This window comes from Takifugu flavidus, chromosome 3 (genome assembly GCF_003711565.1).
Source record: "Takifugu flavidus isolate HTHZ2018 chromosome 3, ASM371156v2, whole genome shotgun sequence".
Taxonomy (NCBI): domain Eukaryota; kingdom Metazoa; phylum Chordata; class Actinopteri; order Tetraodontiformes; family Tetraodontidae; genus Takifugu; species Takifugu flavidus.
Window position 1 is genome coordinate 19,006,403 of NC_079522.1, and position 27,086 is coordinate 19,033,488.

General features: G+C 38.9%; 1 protein-coding gene across 4 annotated transcripts; it reads left to right on the forward strand.

Annotated features, from left to right (window-relative positions):
- On the forward strand, positions 1-26,693 carry ap2a1 (adaptor related protein complex 2 subunit alpha 1). Of its 4 annotated transcripts, XM_057028610.1 has the most exons (22): positions 1-762; positions 1,513-1,724; positions 2,150-2,343; positions 5,740-5,869; positions 7,201-7,302; positions 7,649-7,908; positions 8,271-8,439; positions 8,597-8,734; positions 8,853-9,035; positions 10,334-10,431; positions 10,542-10,773; positions 10,866-11,054; positions 11,142-11,296; positions 15,469-15,531; positions 17,532-17,594; positions 19,728-19,810; positions 20,757-20,845; positions 21,092-21,216; positions 22,835-22,951; positions 23,033-23,102; positions 23,576-23,710; positions 25,337-26,693. In XM_057028610.1, the coding sequence occupies exons 1-22, from the start codon at positions 696-698 to the stop codon at positions 25,412-25,414; spliced, it is 2,952 nt and encodes a 983-aa protein (XP_056884590.1). In that variant the 5' UTR covers positions 1-695; the 3' UTR covers positions 25,415-26,693. The 4 variants fall into 4 exon arrangements, with proteins under 4 accessions (XP_056884590.1, XP_056884592.1, XP_056884591.1 ...); XM_057028612.1 differs by lacking the exon at positions 17,532-17,594; XM_057028611.1 differs by lacking the exon at positions 15,469-15,531.
- The last annotated feature ends 393 nt before the right edge of the window (positions 26,694-27,086 follow it).

The window sequence follows — 27,086 nt, forward strand, 5'->3', positions numbered from 1 at the left end:
GGCGCGCACACACGCATATATACACACAAGAGTCGCGCGGTCACGGTGTTGGTTTTTCTGTCACTAGCTTTATCTAAGCCGTGTGGAAGCAATTACAAAGGACATTATTTGTATTTGGCCTACCGATAATTAGGTCTGGAATCGAAAAAGGAAACAAACATATCGAAGATTGGTATTTTATCAACCAATTGAATTAGTTTTATGATATGTTGATGTATTCCAGTATTTGATTGGTACGGCTACCTAGCTTGTTAGCTAGCTAATAAGCTATTTTACCGTTTAAGACTGTTTGATAATTGAACTTTTTTCCCCATCTGCAAACATTGAATGCACGCCGCTTCAACGGTAGTTAATTATTTCCAAGATTGTGTACTTCGATTCCATTCCAAGCTAATGTTAGATAAGGATTGAATGAAAAGCATACGCTTGCCATAGTCACCGGAAACGGACCAGCTGACCGAGTTAACGTTAACGTATCGGTTGGATCAGCTAATGTAGCAAGCAGGTAGACTAAAGCAAAAGATAGGTTTGCTAGTTAATTGTTAGATATAACATTGCAGTGAACGTGTGACCCTATTAAGGAACGTGCCGCTTCCAAACGTCAAGTTGACGTTCGTCCACCCCAGTCTTGTGCAAAAATCTGATCGACGTGCATTTTTAAGGGTAAGGTCGGAGTAAGGACAAAATCTTGCAAAATGCCGGCTGTGTCGAAAGGAGACGGGATGCGAGGATTAGCGGTTTTCATTTCGGACATCAGAAACTGTGAGTGTCCCTTGCTTTGATTTGAATTTTATTTTTAATTTGTCGGAGTTGAATTCAGCTAACTTCAAGGCTCGGTCCGATTCCGTTAGCAGCGTAACCACTTTACGTGACGCTGTAATGAAACGTGATGGTTAGCCAAACAACGGCAGTCATTTGCGAGTTTAAACGCTCACCAAAATATATATCCTGACTTTTTTATGTTCCAGTGCATTGAAGTCAGAAAATACCTCGCAACTCTAGCAGTTGTATTTACTTATATTGCAACTAGACCAGTCCACAACCCTAGCCCAAGCTTGTCGGTAGATTTAGAGAGATGTTTTTGCCTTGTCACATGTGTCCACTTCACAATGCAGCCTATTTCCCCACTCAATTTAAATTTATATTTAATGTGTCACGAAAAAGAAGCTGACCCGGAGACACTTTTTATGTTTTGAGTATTGTTGTCCTCTGTTTTCCTATGTATATCTGTATGGTTTAACAAATGTATAAATATAGGTTTCATGTTTAGATATTACATCTTCTTGGATTTTCCTCAATGATTTACTCTCCAAATTAGTGTGTAAACAATATTAGCTGTAAAACTAGATGCAATTTTAGGAAAAGTTTAACATCTGTGATTTGTCACCTACAGTTAAGCACAATGATTAAGCAGTGTATCATAAACAAGGAGGACTTGAAGCTTCTTTTTTTCCCCAAACAGCACTCTTTCATTATTATTTTTCCATGATAAATTATGTCCTTTTCCTTTAGGTAAGAGTAAAGAAGCAGAGATTAAACGGATTAATAAAGAGCTTGCCAACATTCGTTCCAAGTTCAAAGGAGACAAAGCTTTGGATGGTTACAGCAAGAAGAAATATGTCTGCAAGCTGCTGTTCATTTTCCTGCTTGGCCACGACATTGACTTTGGACACATGGAGGCAGTCAACCTGCTCAGCTCCAACAAGTACACCGAAAAGCAGATTGTAAGTTTGTGTGTAAATGGGTTTCTTTGTTAAACTCAAATGAGCAATTTCAAATTACCATTTTCTAGAGTATGGTGGAATGAAACATTTAAAAAAAAAAAAAAAAAAGCCTTGCACAATGGTTTTAATATAATTAGCAGGTTTCCATGTTAGAAATATGTAACATACTGGCAGCAAAACTGACCTTTTCAATCATTTATTTACCGTAATTTATATTTATATTTGATTTATCTTTTTCCAGTTAAGTTACCACTGTGTGGCTTGGGTATCTGATCTAGGAACAAATAGCTACATCAATTATTTTTCCTGTGATGTATTCTGCAGTGCCAAAGGGTATTGAAGAAATCCCAGCAAACTCTGTTTCATGCTCAGTTATTATTTAATGTACTTAATTTGCTCTTATCCTGAAAAATGTGTTTCTGCAGGGGTACCTGTTTATCTCAGTTTTGGTAAACAGCAACAGTGAGTTGATTCGGCTGATCAACAATGCCATCAAGAATGATCTTTCCAGCCGCAATCCCACCTTCATGTGCCTCGCACTTCATTGTATAGCAAATGTCGGAAGCCGAGAGATGGCTGAGGCTTTTGCCGGTGAAATTCCTCGAATCTTGGTGGCAGGGTGAGTAACTCGAGCAACAAAGACTGTGGGAAGTAAAATTGAAACATTTTCTCCCTTTTTATTTCTTAAAGTGCAACTACACCACACTAGGGTTTGGCTAATGTGTGTCTAGGCTGGAAATTTAATTATGGGCCTTGATTATGTGCAGGGCTCATGGAGCAGTTAAGATACGTCCAGCAACTCTCCAGCAGCCTGCACCCACTTTCCACACATGCCACCACCACCACTAACATGCGTAAAAACACACAAACAGTAAAGCAATCATATACAGCAGGAATTAAAATGCCGAAAACTCAATTAATTACACGTAATTCATGTGTAATCACGCAAATTTGCACATACCGTATTTTCACGACCATAAGGCGCACTGTATTAAAAGGCGCAGTCTCAGTTATGGGTGCTATTTCTGTATTTAAAACATACATAAGGCGCACCGTATTATTAGGCGCATGCTGAAACATACAGTAAAAAATGACAACGGAAGTATATATATTCATTCTTCCGCCACACCATCAAAGTTTTCATCTTCTGTGTCTGACTTAAACAGCTGCACTATTTCAATGTCCAACATCCCGAATTCCTCTTCTTAATCATCTGAATCGCACTCACCGACCGGTTCAGCGTTGATTTTGTGAAAGCTCATGAAGACGGTATCATAGCCCATGCGTCTACAATCCACCCGCATATGGTGGCATAACTTGCCCGCCACTGCCTCATAGTCTTTGTGAAGGAGTGTTTGCCTTCCGTCATCCAGCGCTATGTCCGTTTCCGTGGCAGCCGAGAACCACAGTGAACGACGACTTCTCGTGCCCCGTTGTGCGTATCGCCACCGTGCTGGTCCCTTTTTCTCCACTTTGTGGGTCAAAGGGATGTCAAAAGTCAGAGGGATCTCATCCATGTTGGTGATGTGGCTGGTTATCTTGTCGCGGCAATAGGTGCAGAAGATGGCCACCCTCTCCTGATAATCCGCTGGCAGCCGCTGCGCAACAGTTGTCCTTGCGCGTATCGAGAGATGCCGCCGCCTCATAAAGCGAAAATACTAAGATTGCTCGATTGCCATTTTCAGCCGCATATTCGATGGCCTGCAGTTTAAAGTAAGCCTCATTCATACGCGTCTCGCTTGACCGGCGCCATTTTAGGGGATCCTTACGCGTACATGTGCCGCTAATCGATGGGCGGAGCGTTTACCGTAGTGCACCCACCAAAGGCACACAGCAGATTTTGGAACTCAGTCCACACACAAGGCGCTCCATATTATAAGGCGCACCGTCGATTTTTGAGAAAATCTCAGTGTTTTAGATCCGCCTTATAGTCGTGAAAATACGGTAATCGTGCGATACAGTGGGTTGTAGTGTGTAAAAGGAGACCCACAAAACCATCCAGATTAGTAGAGTGATGCTGCGGTCTGGTATCCGGCCAAAATACCGTATTTTCACGACCACAAGGCGCACCGTATTATAGGGCGCACCTTCAATTAACGACATATTTTAGAAATATTTTCATACACAGGGCGGACCGTGTTATAAGGCGCATAGCATAGAAACTGCGTAGTGCCTGTGGTTTCATGACGCATTCACTAGATCGAGCTGCGCTAAAAGGAATGTCAATAAAACAGTCAGATATTTTATTTATTAATAGAATACAAACCGGCGTTCTCACAACTCCATTCACTCCCAAAATGAATAAACAGCTGTTTTATTATTTTTCCCGAGTGACGTAGTGTTTTCGCGTAACACAGTTCGTTTAATAACAGCGAGTTATAACAGGCAGTGCAACATTTTTTATCACAAGTGGATAGTGGAGTTTAATAAATCTTCGATTTAGTGCAACATTTTTATCACGTAGTACCGTTGCGGTAAATCAAACGTTAGTGCAAACACAATATACGGTAACTCGAACTCTCGAAGTAGTGCAAAGTGATAGCAATATAACAATAGCAATATAACAACGTTGTTCAAACGGTAATGTCCATATTCACAGTATGACCAGTCTTGTTAAGTTGTAAACACACAAAAGAAACACGTAAAGCTCACTTTATCAGTTCATTCCTCATACAGGAATCCCTCGAATTCTTCTTCTTTGGTGTCCGAATTGAACAGTTGTGCGAATACGGCGTCCAACATGGCCGGCTCCGTCTCGTCAAAGTCGTCATCAGGGTCGGTGTCGCTGGTGTTGTCTGGCATTTCAGTGACAATCCCTGCCTTCCTGAAAGCTCGGACCACGGTCGATGCCCAGGCATTTACGATCCACTGGCAGATAGTGACGTATGACGCTCGGCGCCGTCTCCCCGTCTTGGTGAATGTGTGTTCGCCGTTCGTCATCCACCGCTCCCACGCAGTTCGCAGTCTAGTTTTGAATGCCCCGTTGACACCAATATTTAGCGGCTGGAGTTCTTTCGTTAATCCACGTCTTGCGTTGTTTCCTCGGAAGCTCCGTTGAGTCTTCTTTACCCGGCGCAGGTCGTCTTGTTGCTTCCTCCACTTCCGCACCATTGATTCGTTCACGTTAAATTCTCTTGCCGCTGCTATATTTCCGTGTTCAACTGCGTGACTGATAGCCTTCAGTTTGAACTCTGCGTCGTAAGCGCGTCTCTTGCAAGGAGCCATTTTGGGGTCTTTACAGATAGAAATGGTTTGGGACTGAATTTACTGCTGTTACCTCGGCCATGCCTACTGACTACGGTAGCCGCGATTAACCAATATTACCGTAATCCATACAAAAGGCGCTCCGGGTTAAAAGGCGCACCGTAGATTTTTTACAAAATTCTAGGCTTTTAGGTGCGCCTTATAGTCGTGAAAATACGGTAGACGTTCTACGTTTTTGTTTCGGAAGCTGGAACTGTGACACGGCACATCTGCAGTCGGTGGTGGCACTCAACTACAATGTAAAGGCAGCAGAACCGCAGTGACTCCACATCCAGCAGCATCTGTCCGTAGCAGCAGATTTGCAACAGAGACATAATTTATTTCCACCACTGGTGCAGAGCCGTGCCCTTTTGAGCTGTTTGTGCAGCAACCGGTGCTGAGGACATTGACAGATGCTAGTTTTCGTAGGAGGGGCGCTGCAAAAACTACTTGTTCGTGATGAAAGCTGGAACCAAAATGTCGTTGACGTACATCTTAGCCAATGGAAAATGTTGATTTTTACTAGTCAGGTTTCAATCCATAGAGGGCAGTCACTGTTGGATATTTAATAAAAAAAAAATATGGCAAAATTAAATATTTTGACTAAAATGTCAAAATTTGGACCAGACTCAATCAACAACATGACATCATACCCATATGTATGTGTTTTCAGCACATAAAAAGTTGTTTTGAAGTGTTGTTACACTTGAAACCTGGTATGGACGGGTGAAAACAAACCTTTGCTTGTTTGTAATGTAAATGTGCATTATAGTGATACAATGGATAGCGTGAAACAGTCAGCTGCCCTATGTCTTCTGCGGCTCTATAAGACCTCTCCTGACTTGGTGATGATGGGCGAGTGGACATCACGTGTGGTGCACCTTCTCAACGACCAGCATATGGTGAGGATGCTCTGTCTGAAATGGTTCATGTGAGGGAGTGAAAACAGCATTATTTTTTAATGTGTCAGCAAAACTTCTATTCTCAAAAATGGGATTTTTAAAATTGTTTTGAGTTATGTTTGTGAAAAAGAAACTTAACAGGAATTTCATGTTTTAAATTTAATTGACGACATTTTTATATTTTTAATGGCATCTTTCCACTAGACCTGTTAGCTAACTAAGGTGTCCCTGATGGACACCCCCTAAAGGGATAAATAAAGTACTCTTGAATCTTGAATCTTGAAGGAAGATGGTGTCGACAAGTCAATTAAAAAAATATTGCCTAACCTTCAGTTCAGAACTGAAGAAGCCTTCTGGATAGAAGGCGAAACGTCTTCAAAAGAGAACAAAGAGAAAAAACCCCGCATAAATACAACAACTGAACTATAAACTAGGTTACGCAATGTCTGTGTAGATTCTCAATCATCCAGGTCATAGTTATCCAAGTTTATAGTTCAGTTGTTGTATTTATGTGTCATTCATTTGTTATAATTACAAAGTTTTGGTTGGTTGGTTGCCCTTGACTTAAAAATAATTTAAATAAGGCTGTAAAGCATTCATAGTATTTCCAATATATATAAGGCACTATAAGTAACATTTTTTGGATAAATATTTAGGTCTCTGATGCTTAAATAATTTCTATGTTGCCTGACTTGCACAGTCTCTTCGTTGTCAACATTCAGTCAGTGCATTACTTCTGTATTACTTCATTACTATTTTTCTTTCACAATAGTTCACAATATAACCAGACTCTATTCAGTACCCCATTTCAGTAATGGTAAACATCAAAATGTCTGACACCAATTATAGTGGTTTACTCAGCTGCTCCTAAAGTCGGACATCCTTGTACTGAAATTGAAAGTAAATGTGCAAAAAAGTGGTACTATCCTGTGTTACTCGAAGACTGTGGTAATATCAAGTGGGATTCATGATGAAGTTGGCTCACAGTGATATGTTCAGTTCAAGAGACATGATGCAATTTTGAGGGACACTTGAACTAAAAATGGTTTATGAAAAGCTGCCACTTCATCTGTGTTCTTAAATTCCCGCAAATACCCACTGGCAGCTTTCTACTTGGTACATGTCAAATGAATGCCAATTGTGTAAACTGACCCAGTATAATTCAGTGAGTAAAATTGTCTGATAAATATTTGGAAAGATGACCCACTCAATGCACAAAATCGAAGAGGCAATATACTAATACTTTCTATTTGGTCACATAAAATCTTTTAACTATTTATCATCATATTAATCCAATGTAACTTTTCTAATTGTATATTTTATTGTTTTAGGGTGTAGTAACAGCGGCCATCTCTCTTATCACTTGTCTAAGTCAGAAGAATCCAGATGAGTTTAAGACCTGCGTTTCTCTGGCTGTTTCTCGACTCAGCAGGGTATTTATATCAAAAAATACATTTCAACTTATGTTCTTTAACTTGCTCCATTCATCTTCCAGTAGTACCAATTAAAAATACGACATTAACTATAACTTCATGTAGTTTCTGTTTATTGTCTTAAAGCTAAAGAGAAGTCTTTGTGTCCCTATTCTTTGCTGTTTTGCTTTTTGTAATGTGTTTGATTTGCTATGTCCAAATCTCTGCTTCATTAGAATTAGAAAAATAGTTTTCTGTGTTTTTTCATCTTTACATCGGATGTGATACTTCTGTATTCCTCTACACAATAAATGTTTCACAGTGTGTACAAAAATGCAGTGCTAAATTTTTTTCCCCAATTCTCTAGATTGTGTCCTCAGCCTCAACTGATCTTCAGGATTACACATACTACTTTGTTCCAGCTCCTTGGCTTTCTTGCAAACTGCTGCGCCTGCTGCAGTGTTACCCTCCACCAGAAGATGGTGCTGTCAAAGGCCGCCTGGTTGAGTGTCTGGAAACAATTCTCAATAAAGCACAGGAACCACCAAAATCTAAAAAGGTGCAGCATTCTAATGCAAAGAATGCAATCTTGTTTGAGGCTATCTCACTCATCATCCACTATGACAGGTGAGCCTCTATTAAATCAGCACTGCATGCACGTTAAGTTGTTACCTAATGGATGAGCAACTAATTTAACTGAATGTTACTTATCTCATGGGTATTGCTCTGTGTGATGTAATGAATGATGTAAAATACAAACCCAAACGCAGCATTGTATCAGTGTTTTATAGTGAAAGAGGTTTAGCACAGCTGAAAATATTTTCTCACATTAAGCATGATTCTTGGTCTCTTTAAACCTATGTAAAATACATGTCTGCTGTTATGTGGCAGCCAGTGAACTAGTCTCTTGCCACCAGTGTAATAATGTGAGGGTGAATGAGAAAATGCACAATAATTGCATAAAATTCTATCTTTTTTTTCCCCTGCAGTGAGCCAAATCTTTTGGTTCGAGCCTGTAACCAGCTGGGTCAGTTTCTGCAGCACAGAGAAACAAATCTGCGGTACCTGGCTCTGGAGAGCATGTGCACTCTGGCCAGTTCAGAATTTTCCCATGAAGCCGTTAAGACACACATTGAGACTGTCATTAATGCGCTGAAGGTTTGTATCATGCTTTTAACTTGAAATATTTGTATTTTATCAGATATTCAATATTGTCTATATAGCATGACAGAAAACAGCTTTCTCTTTCATCTTTTTAAAAGCAATAGATGATTGTTTATTAGATGTTTATCTGTCTTTATTATCACTGTCCTAGACTGAGAGGGATGTGAGTGTCCGACAGAGGGCAGCAGATTTGCTGTATGCAATGTGTGATCGAAGCAATGCCAAACAGATCGTAGCTGAGATGCTCAGCTATCTTGAGACTGCTGACTACTCCATCAGAGAGGAGATGGTATGTGTTTATCACCCTAGAGCTAAATTGCAGTGTAATTCATTGTTACTACTTGTACATTTCTCATGGTTAATTGTTCGTTCAAAATTCCATACTGAATAATCCATTCCTTATTCAGGTCCTGAAAGTTGCAATATTAGCTGAGAAGTATGCTGTGGATTATTCCTGGTATGTGGACACTATTCTCAACCTCATCCGCATTGCGGGGGACTATGTCAGCGAAGAAGTCTGGTATCGTGTTATTCAGATTGTCATTAACAGAGATGACGTACAGGGCTACGCTGCCAAGACAGTCTTCGAGGTACACTACAAGCTATATTTTTGCACTCTTTGACCTTCAAGTAGTTTTCAAACTTATTTTCACATTTGATTCAAAATATTTATTTTCCTGCCTAAACTAAATGGAACGTTTTATCTCACTTTATTTATTGAAAATAATAGTTTCAAATAAATATTTATATCAGGTTCAAGAGGAACAACTGTGGTTTGTCCTGGGTATGAAATGGTTAGCAACGATTGTGAAGGAGCTGATAGGCTATTGGAATTTCATCAGCTAGATTAAATGTGATTTATTTATTCATTTTCATTTTTTGTTATACCAAGAAATGAACTTACAGTAATTTCCCTTCTTATCCCATTGTTCTCCAGAAGTACAGGGTGGATGGTCCATTGCTATGGGGCTTTCAATCACTTACATAATGTACAACTTAAATTGCATTCTTTGCAGTGACTTAAAACTATCTTGGTTAGTTTGGTTGTCATCTATGTTGTCAATTCAGTTTTTCTGTTCTGTATTTGTTTGCATATAATGTATAGATGCAGCCTAGACAAACAAAAACATCAAGGCAACACTTTTGTTTTTTTTCTCCTATTTTTGATGAGCTAACTGCAAAGATCTAAGACACAATGTTCACAATAGGCTGTCTAGATCTGTGTAAGTGAGATAATCCATCCACCTTGTTTTGCATTGACAAAATGTTTGACCAGTCTGTCATGATTTATTTTATAGTGCCAGTATTAGCAGCAACTTTTGTGTTCCCTACATGTTGTGGGTATTGGCAGCAGAATTTGGAGTTTGTTGAATTTGTCTCTCTGACGCATCTCAGTCAGGTGAACTTGCGACACCATTTCTCACAAAATAATTCCCTGCCTGCTTCCTAATGATCTCTTGGATTCATTATCAGGAATTGTCTCCTGACACACTGCGGAGTCAGTCGTCGTTTTCATTATTTACAAGATGTGAAATCTGTGGATTTGCACGTTAATCCCTACTTTTGGAGTCGATAGTGGTATATTGGTGCATTAATGCCAAATGCTGCTCTGAAATGTGGCAAAAACTATTTAATAACATTAAAAAGATTTGTCAAAGTTACTGGTCACACATGTGCTTGAAGATGGAAACTTTACTCGCGTATATTATATGTACTAAATATGCTACAGCACGACAGTTCACATGGAACCATCCAAGCTTAAAAAAAATGTATAAAACCCAGAGTGAGGTTCAAGAAACCGTTAAGCACATAGTGGCAATTCCTCAACAAATGTGTTTTTTCAAATAAGTTGGTGTAACCTTGTAAAAATATGAACTGTGTCTTTCAGGCCTTGCAGGCCCCTGCCTGCCATGAGAACATGGTGAAGGTTGGAGGTTACATTTTGGGAGAATTTGGCAATCTCATTGCTGGTGACCCACGCTCCAGGTGTGTATGATTTTTATAATACCAGACAGTTGACAGTTGAAATAATAAATGAAATTATTATATACTAATAGGTACTAAATAAATACTAATTTTGCTGTTCTGTTATTCAGCCCTTTGGTCCAGTTCAACCTTCTTCATTCCAAGTTCCACCTGTGTTCTGTACCTACTCGTGCTCTGCTGCTGTCAGCCTACATCAAGTTTATCAATCTATTCCCAGAGACTAAGGCCACCATCCAGGAAGTTCTTCGCTGCGATAGCCAAATTCGCAATTCAGATGTTGAACTACAGCAGCGTGCTGTCGAGTATCTCAAGCTTTCCTCTATTGCTAGCACAGATGTCCTGGTTAGTGTTGATGATCTTGTCAATGAAAATCCTATATCTTTGGAAACAAGAATTTGTGTCTTTTTGTAAGGAGCCATAATTTGTTTGTTCAGGCAACTGTCCTGGAGGAGATGCCTCCTTTTCCAGAGAGAGAGTCATCAATTCTGGCCAAACTTAAAAAGAAGAAGGGGCCAGGTGCTGTGTCTGTGACAGAACTGGAGGACAACAAGAGGGAGGGTGGAGAGTTAAACGGAGCAAGTGAACGCGGCCCAGAGATGGCAGCAGTGGCTGCTTCAAATGCTGTAAACAAACTATTTATTTTTAACCAATTTTCCTGAATTGCCACAAAATGATTTTATTTTGCAATTCTTTATTTTGTTTTCCACTAGTCAACTCCTTCACCATCAGCAGACCTTCTTGGTATTCGTTCTGCCGCTCCCATTGGTGGTGCTTTAACAAGTGCTGGCAGCCTGTTGGTAGACGTATTCTCTGAGGCTGCACCAACTGCATCATCTGCTGCTGTAAATGATGACGGCTTCCTGAGGTAAGAAGCCATCCCCTGAATTGCAAAAATAAAAAGCACAATAGGTCAATGTGAGGTAGAAAAAAAATCTACCTAATTAAACACGTTCAGAAGAACAATATTTCTGACTAAAAATATGGTACACTACAATTATTTCTCCAAATCTTTTTTAAATCTACATATAAAACGATTTGGAATTCAGATGTCAGAGTTTGTTCTTTTCACACTTGAGAGCCTTTCTTTGATATGTTTTTTTGCATTATAAACAAATCCCAGTCCTCAAGCTTCTCATCCATAAAATCGTAGTGATGCTACGTTGCTAAATATTTCCTCGTGACATTACCGTACACCTGTACATTATGGACAAACAGTTTTCAGTGGTAGTAATAATATTCATTAACATTTTTATTAACTACTGTATTTTCTGGACTATAAGTCGCACTTTTTTTTCATAGTTTGTCAGGGGGTGCGACTTGTACACTGGAGCGACTTATATAAATACATTATTACAGAATTTCACATGTTTGTTATTTTCACACTGCCAACCACAAGAGGGCGCTCTAGGTGTGAGTACTGAGGAACGAGTTCCTTTAGCTACGCAGAAGAAGCGGTGCTTCGTCTATGGAGTTAGACTTGATTGTTTGGTAAACTTGCTCGGATGTTCTTTATGCTATAATTATCTGAATAACGGTTAATATGTTACATTAAAGCAGACACGTACTCAGTTCGTTGTGAGTCATGTAGCTGAATTTGTTACGTTAGCATACCGTAACACTATTGCTAATCCATGCTAATGGTTTGCTAATTGCCTTTCAAGATGAAATGTATGTTCTTGGTCTCGGATTTTATCAAATACATTTTCCCCCAAAATGTGATTTATTGTCCAGTGTGACTTATATATCTATTTTTCTTCTTTATTATGCATTTTTGGCTAGTGCGACTTAAACTCCGGAGCGACATATAGTCCAGAAAATACGGTAATAGTTATTTGAATGGATGAAAGATGAAAAAGACAAATCTCATCTTAAACTCTTATGTTGGGCTCACACTGGAACTGCCGAAAAGCAGAGCCATTTTTGTTTCGGCGCTCATTTTAACAGATTGTGTCGTTCACACCAGATACAAAGCTCTAAGATCGGCGTGCCCCGTGCAGCGATCATTTTGACGTCTGGTCTATTTTGTGAGTGAGCTGTGAACTATCATGACAATCCGGCTGGAAGTCAAACAAAGAAAAAAATAAATCTAAAACAACACAGGTGCACAGGTTACAATCCCCACAATCTGGTGACAAAAAACCAAACTACCCAGGAACCATAGGGTGCACACTGAGCAGCATGCATCGAATTGCGCATTGGCATGGCGGATTTTGATCTGGGGCATCAAGACCGTAACTACTATGCCCTCCAAGTACGGTAATTCACAAAAATGTCTAAATCCTCCATTCTCACACCCAAATAGGAAGTGGCTTTTTTAAATTCTATGTGCCTCCAAGGCACAAAGGTTACAATCGTCGGAGCTCGGCCACAAAATCTCAAACCTCTCGGGAACCGTTGCACTCTAACACTAACTACTATGCCCTCTGTGTAATCCCCAAAAAGTTTGAAAAACCTCATTCTCACATCCAAACGGGAAGTGCCTTTTTTTTTCTTAATAATTCCATCGAAAAGTTTGACAAATATCTCTTCTCCCACATCTTGTGGTGCTGGCATCAAATTTTACTTTTCTTGGAATGGTGTGCTATTGCTTTTATTCTAATTAGGACCCAGAGGGAGGGGACATGGGGCTTTTGTGCTCAAAAAATCTCTTGTTAACTAATAGGAGAGGCCTTGAAATGGTCACACTTTTGACAACTGTTTGAGGGCCAGCAGTTCTGCCAGACATTCATTTAGAGACACCATTCAAACTTTAAAATGTACTCAAAAGGGTCTAAATTGACCTTGTGAATCTCAGTGTCCTCTGTGTCAAGATATTGGAGAAGCTAAGATGGGGGACCTTGTGGCTTGAGATGTGAGAGAGATGCACACACACACTGCAGTGGGGAAAAGGAAGAGAAATTAAATAGCTAATAAACATAAGTGTTAGATAAACATTTAAGATTTCAGTTCTATATCTACAGACCACAACTACACAACACTGGTTTGAGTAGACAACAGCTGAGGAGATCATTTGTCCACCAGTGTGGCGAAATACACGTCTGGTGTGAACGAGAGGGCCCTGGCTTGTTGCGATTTTTGTTGCATGGGGCTTTGCGGCACTTCTGTGTCCAGTGTGAACCCAGTTTTAAACAATAAGCCAAGCAACCCCCACCCCCAATCTGCACACATATGAGAAAATCTGTCGTTTATGAATTATAGCATAATCCAATGCAGTATCTCCCCTTCCAGTCTTGTAGAACACGGGGAAGGTCATGGTCATTTGACCTTGGATAGAAATACTACAATTAACTGTGAAGTGTGTAGATCTGAAGACAATTTCTGCACGGCCCCCTATTACAGAACTAGATCTTTAGGTTATCCTAGAAGTTTATAGGCATGTGTCTGATGTGTAGGCATAGTCCTCAATTTATCTGTTTCCATTGTGTTAATGGCTAGATGCAAAATTCTAAAAGTTGTCATTGTCTTTTTTCATTATGGCCAATATCATTTAGATAAATCTGGCAATGTTATTGTTATTGCATGTGGATGCCTCGCTGTGGGATAGGCTCCTGAATCCCATGACTTTGGAATAAGCAGCGTTTTAACTTAAGATGCTGTATTATGTAGTGCTCTGTTGTGACCCATCAATGCTACTATCTCATACAGGTATTAGAAATCTGTTAGCCTCTCTCAGTTTAACAAATGAATTGAATTGAGACAAATAATGAACAGAGCTGGTGGTTTCAGTTTGGAAAACTGACCAGTTTATTATATCACTGCATGCATTTCTTGGATCTGGATGGAGAAGATAGCAACTGAATTGGAGTTTGTTGTCTTTAATTATACAATTTTATTACAATTGTATGTTACCACTTGTGATATGTAGTACCTACACTGTTGAAGTTGAAGGCTGCTTTTTTTTCTCTCTGTTTAAAAAAGACCTGCCAACCAAGACAAATTAATAATTGGATGCCATTTGCTAAAAGCTTAATTGAAACATCATTTATTGTGACATGGTGCCTACCAACATCATGTTTGATTGATTTTTAGATGCAAAACTTTAATTTGTTGGGAGAAAATATCAGTTGTTTGCCATTGCATCATATTAGTGATGCTGTGCAGTAATTTAAAAAATGTTGACATCTCACCCAACGTGTGTCAGTATTTTAAATTTGAAAATGGGATGCTACTATAGATTATATTTTCTCTATAGTCTAAATCTGCATTTCTGCATTTTTTTTATTGTTTACAGTGATCCCTCGTTTATCGCGGGAGTTGCGTTCCAAAAATAACACGCGAAAAGTGAAATCCGTGAAGTAGTCAGCTTTATTTTTTTTAATTATTTTACAATGCAATACTGAACTATAGAATGAAACCAAAAATCAAAACCTGTTTTAAAGCCCAAAATTTGTTTAAAACAATAATTTTAATATAGTAATACAAGGTTGGAAACATTGTCACTCGCGTATTTCACAGTCCCAGCTGTGCCTCTTCGTCCTGACTCCGCTCCGCTGTAGCGCCTGTTTCTACTGAAGGCGCAGGAGTCTTTCTCCGAGAGAAGAACATTGTTATGGGTAGTTGTTGGCGCTCTTTCTTTTTCTGAGCAAGATTTTTATAAACTGATATGCCACCTTCGATTATATTTGAGAACTGCAATGAACGACTCGCAAAAAAAATCCGTGAAGCCGTGAAAGATGAAACGCGATATAGCGAGGGATCACTGTATATGTATATTAGGGCATTTTGCATATAAGACCGTTTCAGAAGAGAAAGTCTTACCGGGCAAACAATTTTCAGTTTCTGGCTGTTTGTGGTGCTGTGGTGGTTGGCAGGTCTAGTACACTCTCTGTTCATTTTATCTTAATGTCTATATGACTGTCTTTTATCTTTGTCTTTTATCTTTTTCCCTTTTCTTCTTTCCTCTGTGTGTGTGTGTGTGTGTGTGTGTGTGTGTGTGTGTGTGTGTGTGTGTGTGTGTACCTGCGTGTGTGTGTGTATATTTGTGTGTTTTGTTTGAATGTGTGTCCCCTCTCTTCTACTTTGATTTGACATTGACAGAGATCTGGGACAACCCAACGAATCTTCTGATTCCCTTTTGGTGGAGAGTTCTGGTGATTTGGAGTAAGGGCCAGTAGGCAACTGCAAACTTAGCCAGTAAAATACACATAGATTACCACCTCCTAGGCTTTCTTTGACAAGCTTTTATTTTAAAATATAACACCATGTGTATACATTGAGCTGCTAGTACACTTGGGGGGCAAAAAAGTTTTGAAACTTTGTATGTAGGTTGGAACTTGTGGGGCAAAAAAAAAATCAATCCTATTTGACTAATCCAATGAGCATGTGAGCTCAACACTGCTGAAGTGTTAATTATGATTGAAACGACATCAAAACATACCATTTTTATCACAAAATTAACATACTGAATACCCACGCAAATGATTTCTGTTTAGATATGCGTAATTTATTTACGAAAAGTGTATTTGCCCGAGTTGCAACAGTGTACTTGGAGAATTGTACCAGCTGCTTGTTTCCCAGGTGGCAAACCATGTTCGTCCTGTTGCGGCTGTTTTTCTTAACGGAATTCCCATCTTATAGACATTGCATGCTGCTATAACACTGCCTTCGTGCTCCACTTTAAGATATTGACAAACATCAGGTAATTGATTCTGATCCTTTGAAAATCAGGTATTGTCCCTGATTTCCAATCACCTGATCGGATCAGGGACATCCCTATTTAAGACCCAAAGTACTTAGTTGAAGCATCTTTGGAAGGTCTGGGGTTATTCGGCATTAATCTCTGCAGATCCTGTGTGTGAGATGTTCTCACCCTTCTCACCTCTCTTCAGAGATGTTAAAGTGGGTTCAGACTCTGGGCCTCTGAAGGACATTCCCTGCACTTTCTCTCTGTTTGCATTACACAAATTTAGCCCAATTGGCCAGTCGCAGGCTGGGGTTTTGCTCTCCTCACAGATCAGGATGAGGCAGTCATCTGCTCTGCATGCCTGGGTCATTAAATGTGAACAATCTGAAGACAACAGTTATGAGGTTGGCAACAGCCCGATTCTAAGGCATTGACTCTTTTCGTCTGTCACTTCTCACAAGAGAGTTGCGTACTGTGAAAAGCACGGTGCTGAAAGTCGTGTAGTGTGAATAAGTCATTGGCGTTGTTTTGTCTGTGTGCCTAGGCCCTAGGGTCATTGTCTTGTTGGAAGACATGTCTGTTTTGTGAAGTCTAGACAGGCTGTCATCGGTCTTTTTACGCAAGGCATCCATTTGGCCAATGTGCTTTAAAGCCCAGATTGGTACAGTGCCACAGTAACAGGTGACTGTCTCTTTGTTCTGGAGGCATTTTGTTTGCCCTCATGGCTTGGTTTTTACTCTGATTTACTCTGACAAATTTGTCTCATTTGTATGAGACTTTGCATAGACAAGCATGTACCTTTTATCCCAACATCATTGTTGGTTGTAATGATGTTGGAATAAATTACATGGTTAGGGACTCGTCTAATTTTGGGACAAAAGTACAAAATGGGGAACTTCCTAATTAGTTTAGGGTAATATGGAGTGATTTTGGAAATGGCCTGAGTTTAAATGTCATAGAAAGGGGTCTATATACTTCTGTTAACACAATATTTAAGTATTTTTCAATATATTATCAAAAGTTTTTTGTTTTTTTTTGCTTAATTCAAACTCGGTCATTTAGTTAGTAAATTTTAATATTAATTATTTAATGTTTTAGGCTGTTAGCTATCGTTGCACATTTGTGCTGACTTATTCAAAATATCAACTCCTTTTTTCCCCTCAAATACATTTATTTCTTATTTCCTTTGCTTAATAAATCCTCCACATTAACATGAGAGGATATATATGTAAACACAGTCTATCATGTACACCAGTTGAAGCCTAGTGTTTGGTAAAATGATGTTGATTTAACCTGCTTTTACTAACCTCTGCTTTTTCGTTTTTGTCCATTGTTCCTTTTGTTACATTTGTCCTAACCACTTGGTGTATGCTGCACTTAATGGCTTTTTAACCCAATTGCCCTGCTGCATTCATTGGTCTTGTTGCTTGTCTGCATCTACCCATCCTTTGTGCTTGGGGCTGTCCTGTGGTCTCAGTGCTGCTCCTTCCTCTGAGGATCCTGCTGCTCCGTTGTCTGATGCAGACGAACTTCTCAACAAGTAAGATTTTCTCTGGATGAAACATTCAGGTGTTTGCAAATGTACCTAATTATACTGAAAGTCTAAACAAGTAATATGCCCACTTTTTTGAATCTGTCAGCATTATGATAAACTCCTGGTAGCTAACAGCTACGTTTTATAAGGACAGACAAAAGAGCATCACAGAGACATAAATGTAAGATTTCCTGGCAATAAAAGTTGCATTTTTTTCAGCCTTTGATAATCTGGTAACCTGGTCCCCACTCTCTAGCCTCTCCCATAGACACCACTGTTAAATGACAGTCGGGAGGGAAATTCCATGCCTCAAACAAATGTCCCCCCTCCGGGCACCTTTAGACATAGGACACTGAGGTTTCATATAGATTCTGGATCTATCTTTTGGCTGCATTTTAAAGTTTGAATGGTATTTCTACATGAAAGTATAGCAGATCTGTGGGCCCTCATACAGGGGTCAAAAAGCATGAACTTTTTGATGCCTCACATTATGGAGTCACCTGAATTCAAAAGAAAACTCATAGCAACTAATTCCCAGAATTTATACAGGGTTTGGTGTAATTTGGTGCCTGTATGATAAATGGTGTGAGAGGCAATATTTGACTAACGTTTTGACAGAATAATATGAAGAAGAAAAAGGCTATGTTTTTTGGGGGGGAATGGAGGCATATTGAATTTTTATGGGATTTTTTCAGAGAGTGTATTAATCACGGTTTTGAGACCATGCATAAAAAAATCCTCCTCGCCAACTTGCAATTTGATACATATTTCATTAGCGTGTGAGCTACAGTTCCCAAGTGGTTTGAGATTTTGTGGTCAAGTTTCGAGGATTGTGACCTGTGTGCCTAGTAAGTGCAAATAGCCTTGTATAGATTCATTTGAGCTAAAAAATAAATAAATATCTGGTCTGTTTTGTTGTTATTGTGCGGTCATAGTGTTTTGGTTTTTTTTCTACGAGTGATGCTGCATTTTGCTTACGAAACGGTTTTTATTAAGTCAAAAGCCATTGGCTGTAGGTATAAATAACGAATGCTGCTCCTCTTTGCTTGTTGGGCAATAAACTCTGGGAGTTGCATAGCAAACCAGACAAGTCTGTAGGAGCATAAATGGTGAACCCCACCTATGTAGGAAGAGTGCTCACATTGCTGACAGGCTACACAGAAGCATAACATGGCCTTAAATCAATGGTAGCAATGGATCATCAATACTTGACATACTGTTGGTATGTTCTGCTTTTGCAACTCCTCAGAGCCACCATAGGCACTGTGTTAATGGCGATGTATGCAAAGAACGGGCTCGTGGAGGATACATCATGTCGCTCCACAATTTTTTTTGTACCCATCCACAAAAATGAGTTAATTCAGATACATAAGCATTATGACAATTGCCAGTTCATTCCAGTATTAGGGCCTACTAGGTCGCCGCTGGTTGTTGTTTGTAAAATTTCTGCTTCCAGGTGAGCGAACTATAACCCAAATGTCGTGCCAGCACAGGTTGTGTAGGTCAGCCTTGTTTGCTCGACTCGTCAACTCGCAACCAAGCTATCTGGTATACTCTGGACCGATTCTAGTCCAGCTACAGTTTCTACGTGTGATTTCTCTACTCGAGCTACTGCAGGAATTTGGTTTCCTTGTGTACAAGCAAAAGCACTGATTACTAATTTCAAATTCACACATTGACAGCCCGAAAGCAAGCAATGCTTTGAATTGGATTTATACACTTAAGTTAGTTTTGTTGCAAAATTTGTATATATCTTTTCACATTCTTGCAGACTGATTAATCAAATAAAGCCATAGTTGAGAACAATTTAAGTTAAAATGATTTTCATTTGCGGGAAGAAAAACATACTTCTAAGCACTATTGATATTTTTATCAATTACACCCAAGAAAAACTTACAAGTTCCACAAATGACAAAAGTATGTAATCACAAAGATATCTCTCTCAAAAATCAACAAAAATGCCTAAATTAAGAATGCAGTGTCACTTCCTCAGTTTACGCAATGCCATTAATCCAAGTAGTTTCCTCTAATTATACCTCTAAAACAAAAAGTTAACCATTTCCTGAAACTGTATTTTCAGAATTTGTCAGAATTGTTACATTTTCAGCCTGTAATATTTGATGTATTCTCATGTTACAGGTTTGTTTGTAAGAACAATGGAGTTCTGTTTGAGAATCAACTTCTACAAATCGGCATCAAGTCAGAGTATCGTCAAAATCTAGGTAAGGTTATGCAGAAGTATGTACAGAGGGACCTCTACTTATGAACATCTCAACATGCGGAATTTTCAGGTTACGAAACGTGTCAACGGGAAAATATTTCCTCTTGTTACGAAAGAAATTTCAGGACACGAAAGTCAAAAATACGCTACCACTGCTACTCGCAGCTCGTGGAGTTTAGCAAACGCAAACATGCTTGTAGCTGCTTTGCCATTGGCTATCGCCTAGCATTTTCCTGTCATCCCATTGGCTAGGAGGGACGTCAATATGTACAAGTTTGTGTGTATCCCAGCGTCTTCTTCGTTTAACTTTTATTCGCTATGGACCCCAGGAAAGTGATGGAGAAAAGAGGAAAAGAAGAAGAGAGCTTTTTTGTCCATACAAACGAAGCAAGAAATAATAGAAAAGCATGAAAAAGGGATTCGTTTGGTTGATCTCGCCAAAGAATATGGCCGTAATACATTGATGATGTTTGTCCATTAGATGGCGGTGTTACCACAAGTGTTAACGTTCATTGCTAGTAATGACAGCTAATGTAAGATTAGCCTGTAATAAAGTCAATTTTGTTCCTGAAAAAGCCTTACGCTGAATTCCTACATTTATTGTGCGGTAATCTAATTGTAACATGTATTTGTTACATGTTTTGATGCATTTTTATGATTTATAAGTAAATTATGTCCGAATTTTTGGGGGCTTGGAACGGATTAGGGCATTTGCATGGAAAACGTGTCTCTACTTACGTAATTTTCAGGTTACGAAACAACTTCTGGAACCAATTAATTTCGTAAGTAGAGGTCCCACTGTACCTATTTATATGAATCTTACATGAATCTGATTCTGCCTTTATTTGTGTCGTGTGACAAAAAGCTGTAGGTGTGCTGATGTTTATTTGAACATTTCCTTCTACCAAGTCTAAACCATGATAATAAACTGATATTGCTTTGTCTAGGGAGAATGTACTTATTCTATGGCAACAAGACTTCAGTGCAGTTTGCCAGTTTCAGTACTACTGTCAGCTGTCCTGGAGAGCTGCAGGGTCATATCCTTGACATTTCAGTATGTTTAGAAACTGAAGATTTGAAAGAACACAAACACATCAGGAATTAATAAAAATACTTTCTCATTGTAATTTAAGACGTTATAAAGTTACCTAATATGTCAAAAGATGGAGATTTGTGATCATGGGTATAATAATTAATTCAAATGAACTCCATATATCAAATCTGCGTAATCGGGATCTGCTGTAATTCTTTTGTCCACCTGATGATCCTTAACAACCAGTCACAGCTCAATGTTCAGACTAAACCAGTGGAGCCACTAGTGGAGGGAGGAGCCCAGATACAACAGGTTCTCAATATTGAGTGTTTGACTGACTTCTGTGATGCCCCACTGCTCAATATCAAATTCAGGTAAGATTGAAATTACTTGAGTGTTTTTCCCAAAATAACTTGTACATCAGATGGGTCGTCTGTGTCAAGGTTATCATCATATTATTTACATAATGAAAATACTACGTCTGGTACTTTTTACAGTCCAATGAAAATATAAATCTAAAGTGAAAGGCCCATCAAAAAATTTCAGAGGAAAAAACTAGAGCCCACACAACAAATGTCTTTAAAGAGGTTGCTTAACAAATCATCAAAATATTTTAGAAGAAAGATGTTTATTTGTTTCTCAGAATACCCAAACCTAATGGTGTTTTCAGTAAAGCTTGGTGCCACCCTTGTAATCATTTCCCATATACCGTATTTTCACGACCATAAGGCGCACTGTATTAAAAGGCGCAGTCTCAGTTATGGGTGCTATTTCTGTATTTAAAACATACATGAGGCGCATCGTATTATTAGGCGCATGCTGAAACATACAGTAAAAAATGACAACGGAAGTAAAACAGTGAGTTTCAACACATTTATTGAACAAAATATTAATTCTTCAGCCACAAAACCATCAAAGTTTTCATCTTCTGTATCTGAATTAAACAGCTGCGCTATTTCAATGTCCAACATCCCAAATTCCTCTTCTTAATCATCTGAATCGGACTCACCGACCGGTTCCGGTTCAACGTTGATTTTGTGAAAGCTCTTACAATACATGAAGACGGTATCATAGCCCAAGTCAGAGGGATCTCATCCATGTTGGTGATGTGGCTGGGCGTGGTTATCTTGTCGCGGCAGTACCGTATTTTCACGACTATAAGGCACCTAAAACACTGAGATTTTCTCAAAAATCGATGGTGCGCCTTATAATATGGTGCGCCTTGTGTGTGGACTGAGTTCTGAAATATAAAAAGTAGATGCGGAAGATGGCCACCCTCTCCTGGTAATCCGCGGGCAGCCGCTGCGCAACAGAAGAGATGCCGCCTCCTCATAAAGCGAAAACACTAAGATTGCCCGATTGCCATTTTCAGCCGCATATTTGATGGCCTGCAGTTTAAAGTAAGCCTCATTCATACGTGTCTCGCTTGACCGGCGCCATTTTAGGGGATCCTTACGCGTAGGTGTGCCGCTAATCGATTGGCGGAGCGTTTATCGTAGTGCACCCACCAAAGGCGCACAGCAGATTTTGGAACTCAGTCCACACACAAGGCACTCCATATTATAAGCCGCACCGTTGATTTTTGAGAAAATCTCAGTGTTTAAGGTGCACCTTATAGTCGTGAAAATACGGTATAGGAGGAAAACTGATGGCACAGATCTAGATTTAGCAGTATTTTTGATGCCCTGAAATAGCAATAATTTGCAGCTTTACTCTTGGCTTCAGTTAATACAGCATCAGATGGTCAGGCCGGAAATGCAGATACGTTGTCAAACCCAATGCGCAATAAAAAGATATCGCTGCATCTTTCTAACAATGAAATTTGATCAGATGGATCGCTGTCGCTGGTGTCAAGTATAATTAACAGAGGTTGCTTTAGTCTTGCAGCCATCCATTTTTAATATAGGGGCTACTTTAATCTTCATTTTTCTGAATTGTTAATATTTACTCATGAAAAACCACAATTAAACATCACATGAACATGTTCTTTAGATATGGTGGAGCTCTACAGAACCTCACCCTTAAGCTGCCTGTCACCATCAACAAGTTCTTCCAGCCAACTGAAATGACCTCACATGACTTTTTCCAGCGCTGGAAGCAGCTCAGCCAGTAAGTGTGTGAGTGACGCGTGAGATATTAGTTGCACGTATGTTTAGAAAATGTAACTACACCTTTTGTAAATATTTTTAGGCCTCAGCAAGAAGCACAGAAGATATTCAAGGCCAATAACAGCATGGATACTGAAGTACTGAAGGCTAAGGTCTGTCTTCAGTCTTACTACATTTATGTTACTTCCCCATTTAAAAAATTATTTTTCCTTTGCACTGTCCAAACAAAAACAAGTCAACAGAAGACATTTAAATTCACATAAAGAGTCTATATATAAATAAAAATAAATCTTCTTTTAACCTCTGCAATCACGTTTGTCTGCAGCCAAGGAGTTAAATTGCAACCTGTTGCTTTTTGCTCCATTGCTGTGGTGCTTCTGTGATAGGATGGGTATGGTTTCAATTCCTGACCCTTGACAATTCCATGACAAATTGTTCTTAAATCTGAATATCCTGTTATACATCATCAGTGCATGTTTGTAAATAGGCAGCACCCATCAAGGAATTAATGAATTGGAATGGAAAAATTCAGATTGTGGTAGTATTGAAGATTACTTGATGGGCATGATGAAAATACTTTATTTACCACTTTGTCTAAACAAGTCATATTTCCATCTACATATAGTTGCTGGGACTGGGAACAGCCCTTTTGGAAAACATTGATCCCAACCCAGAAAACTACGTGTGCGCTGGAGTCATTCAAACCAAGAGCCAGCAGATTGGATGTCTGCTAAGATTGGAGCCAAATGCCCAAGCACAGGTAAAACATTCTGCTTCAATGGACATAAATTTGAATAACTTTTGTTTTATTACCTCTGCCAAAGAAGGGCATGTGACAGCCAGAGTGTGACTGCTTGATAGCAAAATAACTCAAAAATCTGAACAGATTTTGATGAAAGTTTCAGGAAATGTTAACAATGGACCAAGGGAAGCGCACATTAAATTTTGATGTTCTGGATTCTGGAAGAAATTTGATCTACAAAGCAACCCACTCTGTTATGTAACCTTATATTACTACTGACTGGATTTTATTAAGTTGAACAACCACCATTAAAGGAAGACAACTCAGATCTCTCCACATGCCTTGATTCTCTAATCGGAACCATAGACTATAGCAGGGGTGCTCATACTCTTTCTGCAAACTATTGAGGATTCTTACAGTTTATGTACGTTGCGTAACCGCATATGTTGCACAACACAACATAATTAACTATGTACATTTTTTTCCATTGTGAAAAACAACTGGGACTTTCAATTTCTCTTTCTCAGCTCACTTTGGCAGGTATTCGGTGTCCTATTTTCCATGAACAGTCTGAAAATACCGCTCCACATTTCCCTTCTTTGGTCTTGCGATGGTAGACTGGCAAACGCACTTTGAAAATGTCATCGTGAACAAAAAGTCCTCCTCCCATCCTATATGAAAGTGATAAGTTTTATTCTTCCTACCTGGTCCAGCTCCCTCACTCACTTTAATACCCTTTAAGTTTAAGAGAGAAAAAAAAGCGAAAAAATCGCAGAAATAAACTGACCAGCTCGCTGGCTTTGCTTCACTTAGAGCTGTTCTCTGCGCATGCAAAGTGACCCAAGTGTCAACAAAATTCAGATGTCATCTAACTGGCTGCCCTGTAGATCAAGCAGGTGACGGAATGGATGATAGGCTGACGTCTCTTTTTAATGTCATGCAATCTACCGATTGTACCTTGGCGATCGACCGGTAGATCACAATCGACGTATTGAGCACCCCTGGACTATAATCTGCCGTTTCAATCACCAGTCCTTTCTACAAGGCTAACCCTCAAATACAAGATGAGCATTATGCAGTAGCAGATGAACTCATTGAAGGTATTCCAAGTAACTGGAGAATTAGTTTTGGGTGTAAGTCAATATATGGGGATATGGCCAGCTTGGCGGTGGCTCTGAGGTACTTTGTTTCTGTTATATTGAGATATACTGATATTTATTATTTTTGATTAAATGTATGTTCGCCCCCCCATTCATGCTTATAAATTACTATTTAAAAAACCCATTGTTCAGTCTACATGCATAATATATTAATATATTTGTAATAAATTTAATATTATACAATATATAATAGAATAATATTATGTAGTTCTAATAAATATATTCAATAATATATTTCTAATAAATTATTTTTAATTGATTTTGTACATGTTATGTTGTTTTCTGTAAACAGAGATAGCATAAGCCACAATGCTAATGATGCAGTCCAAATCAGACATTAGCTTAAATGCAGAAGCTCACCAGTTGCAGGTAATTGGAATGTAAATAAAAGAAAACAAATGACAGGAATGGTGTTTAAATTCAGAAATTTTATTAGACATTTTATCAAGCAGGTTTAAACCAACCCTTCTCATGTTTTATGCAGATGTATCGTCTCACTCTGCGCTGCAGCAAGGACTCCGTGTCAAAGCGTCTATGCGATCTCCTGGCTGAGCAGTTTTAGGATTCCCACATCTACCTTGACCAGTATTCCAAACATGCCCTCCAATGACATCCCGTCTCACCATCCTGCCACACCTCTCTTCCTCTTGACAATAAAAAATCTTTAAGTAAAATAAGTTGTAACTACAGAAGGGAAAAAATCTGCCATTCTTCCATGCAGTGGGAATTATTGTGATTGTGTTTCTTTGACTTGTTTATTAACTTGATGCTATATTTTTGATTTTGTCATTTGCCTGTGTAGCCGGTGTTTGTATGTCCCATTCTACTGCATCCTGACTACTTTGTAGTTATATTGTGTGCGTACAACTAAAAATGCATTTGAAGAACATTTCATCAAGACCAAGTGTAAACATTCCCTCCCTACAATAACACATGATATTAAATAACATAATGCATAACCCAAACAGAATGGCAGAATGGACACTGATGGGATGTTTTTTTGAAATTTGTCAAATGAAGTTTATCCAAAACATTTCACTTTTTTTTTTCTGGAGTCAAATTAATCATTTATGCTTTTTAAAGAGTATTCATTCGCTGGAAGCATTTTCAAGCAGTGTGACTTTAAATGTTGATCAAATGTCACTTTTCATGTTGTGATGAAGAGTACTTCACTTGGAGCTTTATTTAAAGCTTTTCCAAGACGAGGCCAGTGCTCCAGTATCTAAAGTTTGTTTACTTTTTCTTTCTAAAGATTATACAGGTAACTGGTCATAATTGGGCACAAATAGTCATTTGAACCATTCAATCATGTCAGATGCCATGAAGTAGTATTTGACCTTATTCACAATCATGTTACGGCTCACCCAACTGACTTTTACAAATAGTAAAATAATTTAATGACAACAAATCTGGTTTCTATACAACCTTTACTGGAACTGATGTGCATGCCTCCAGGTCTGCAGACTGCCCAGCAAGCTTCTTTCATGCATGTCTTCATGGAAGAGTCGGACTGGAAGATCTAATCCCCAAATGTTCATTAACAGCTACAAGGCACTTGGTATATGTGTGAGTGTGAATATATATATAATTGTTAGATTACCTTCAAAGTCTAAGGACATTCCTAATACATGGTCAAATTCTGTGATTTGCTCTGCATTCACAGTGTATTGAAGTTGGTTGTGAAAAATGTAGTCATTTTGTCATTTTGAGTGTGTTTATGAAGTGTCAAGTAGCTACACCCTGATGTATCTGTGTTAAGAATTTGTCCAATACCCATGGTAGAAATAAGATTTATTCTGTAATTGAAAAATGTGAAAATAAATTACACTCTATACCCAAAATCAGGGGTGCTCACACTCTTTCTGCATGCGAGCTACTTATGAAATGACCAAGTCAACATGATCGACCCATTATATTCATTTAGAAAACTATTGAGGATTCTTACAGTTTATGTACGTTGCGTAACCGCTATGTTGCACAACACAACATAATTAACTATGTTTATTTTTTTCCATTGTGAAAAACTGGGACTTTCAATTTCTCTTTCTCAGCTCCCTTTGGCAGGTATTCGGTGTCCTATTTTCCAACAGTCTGAAAATACCGCTCCACATTTCCCTTCTTTGGTATTGCGATGGTAGCCTGGCAGATGATGAGGAGGACCTTTTGTTCATCGTGAACAAAAAGTCCTCCTCCCATTCTGTATGAAAGTGATAAGTTTTATTCTTCTTAACTGG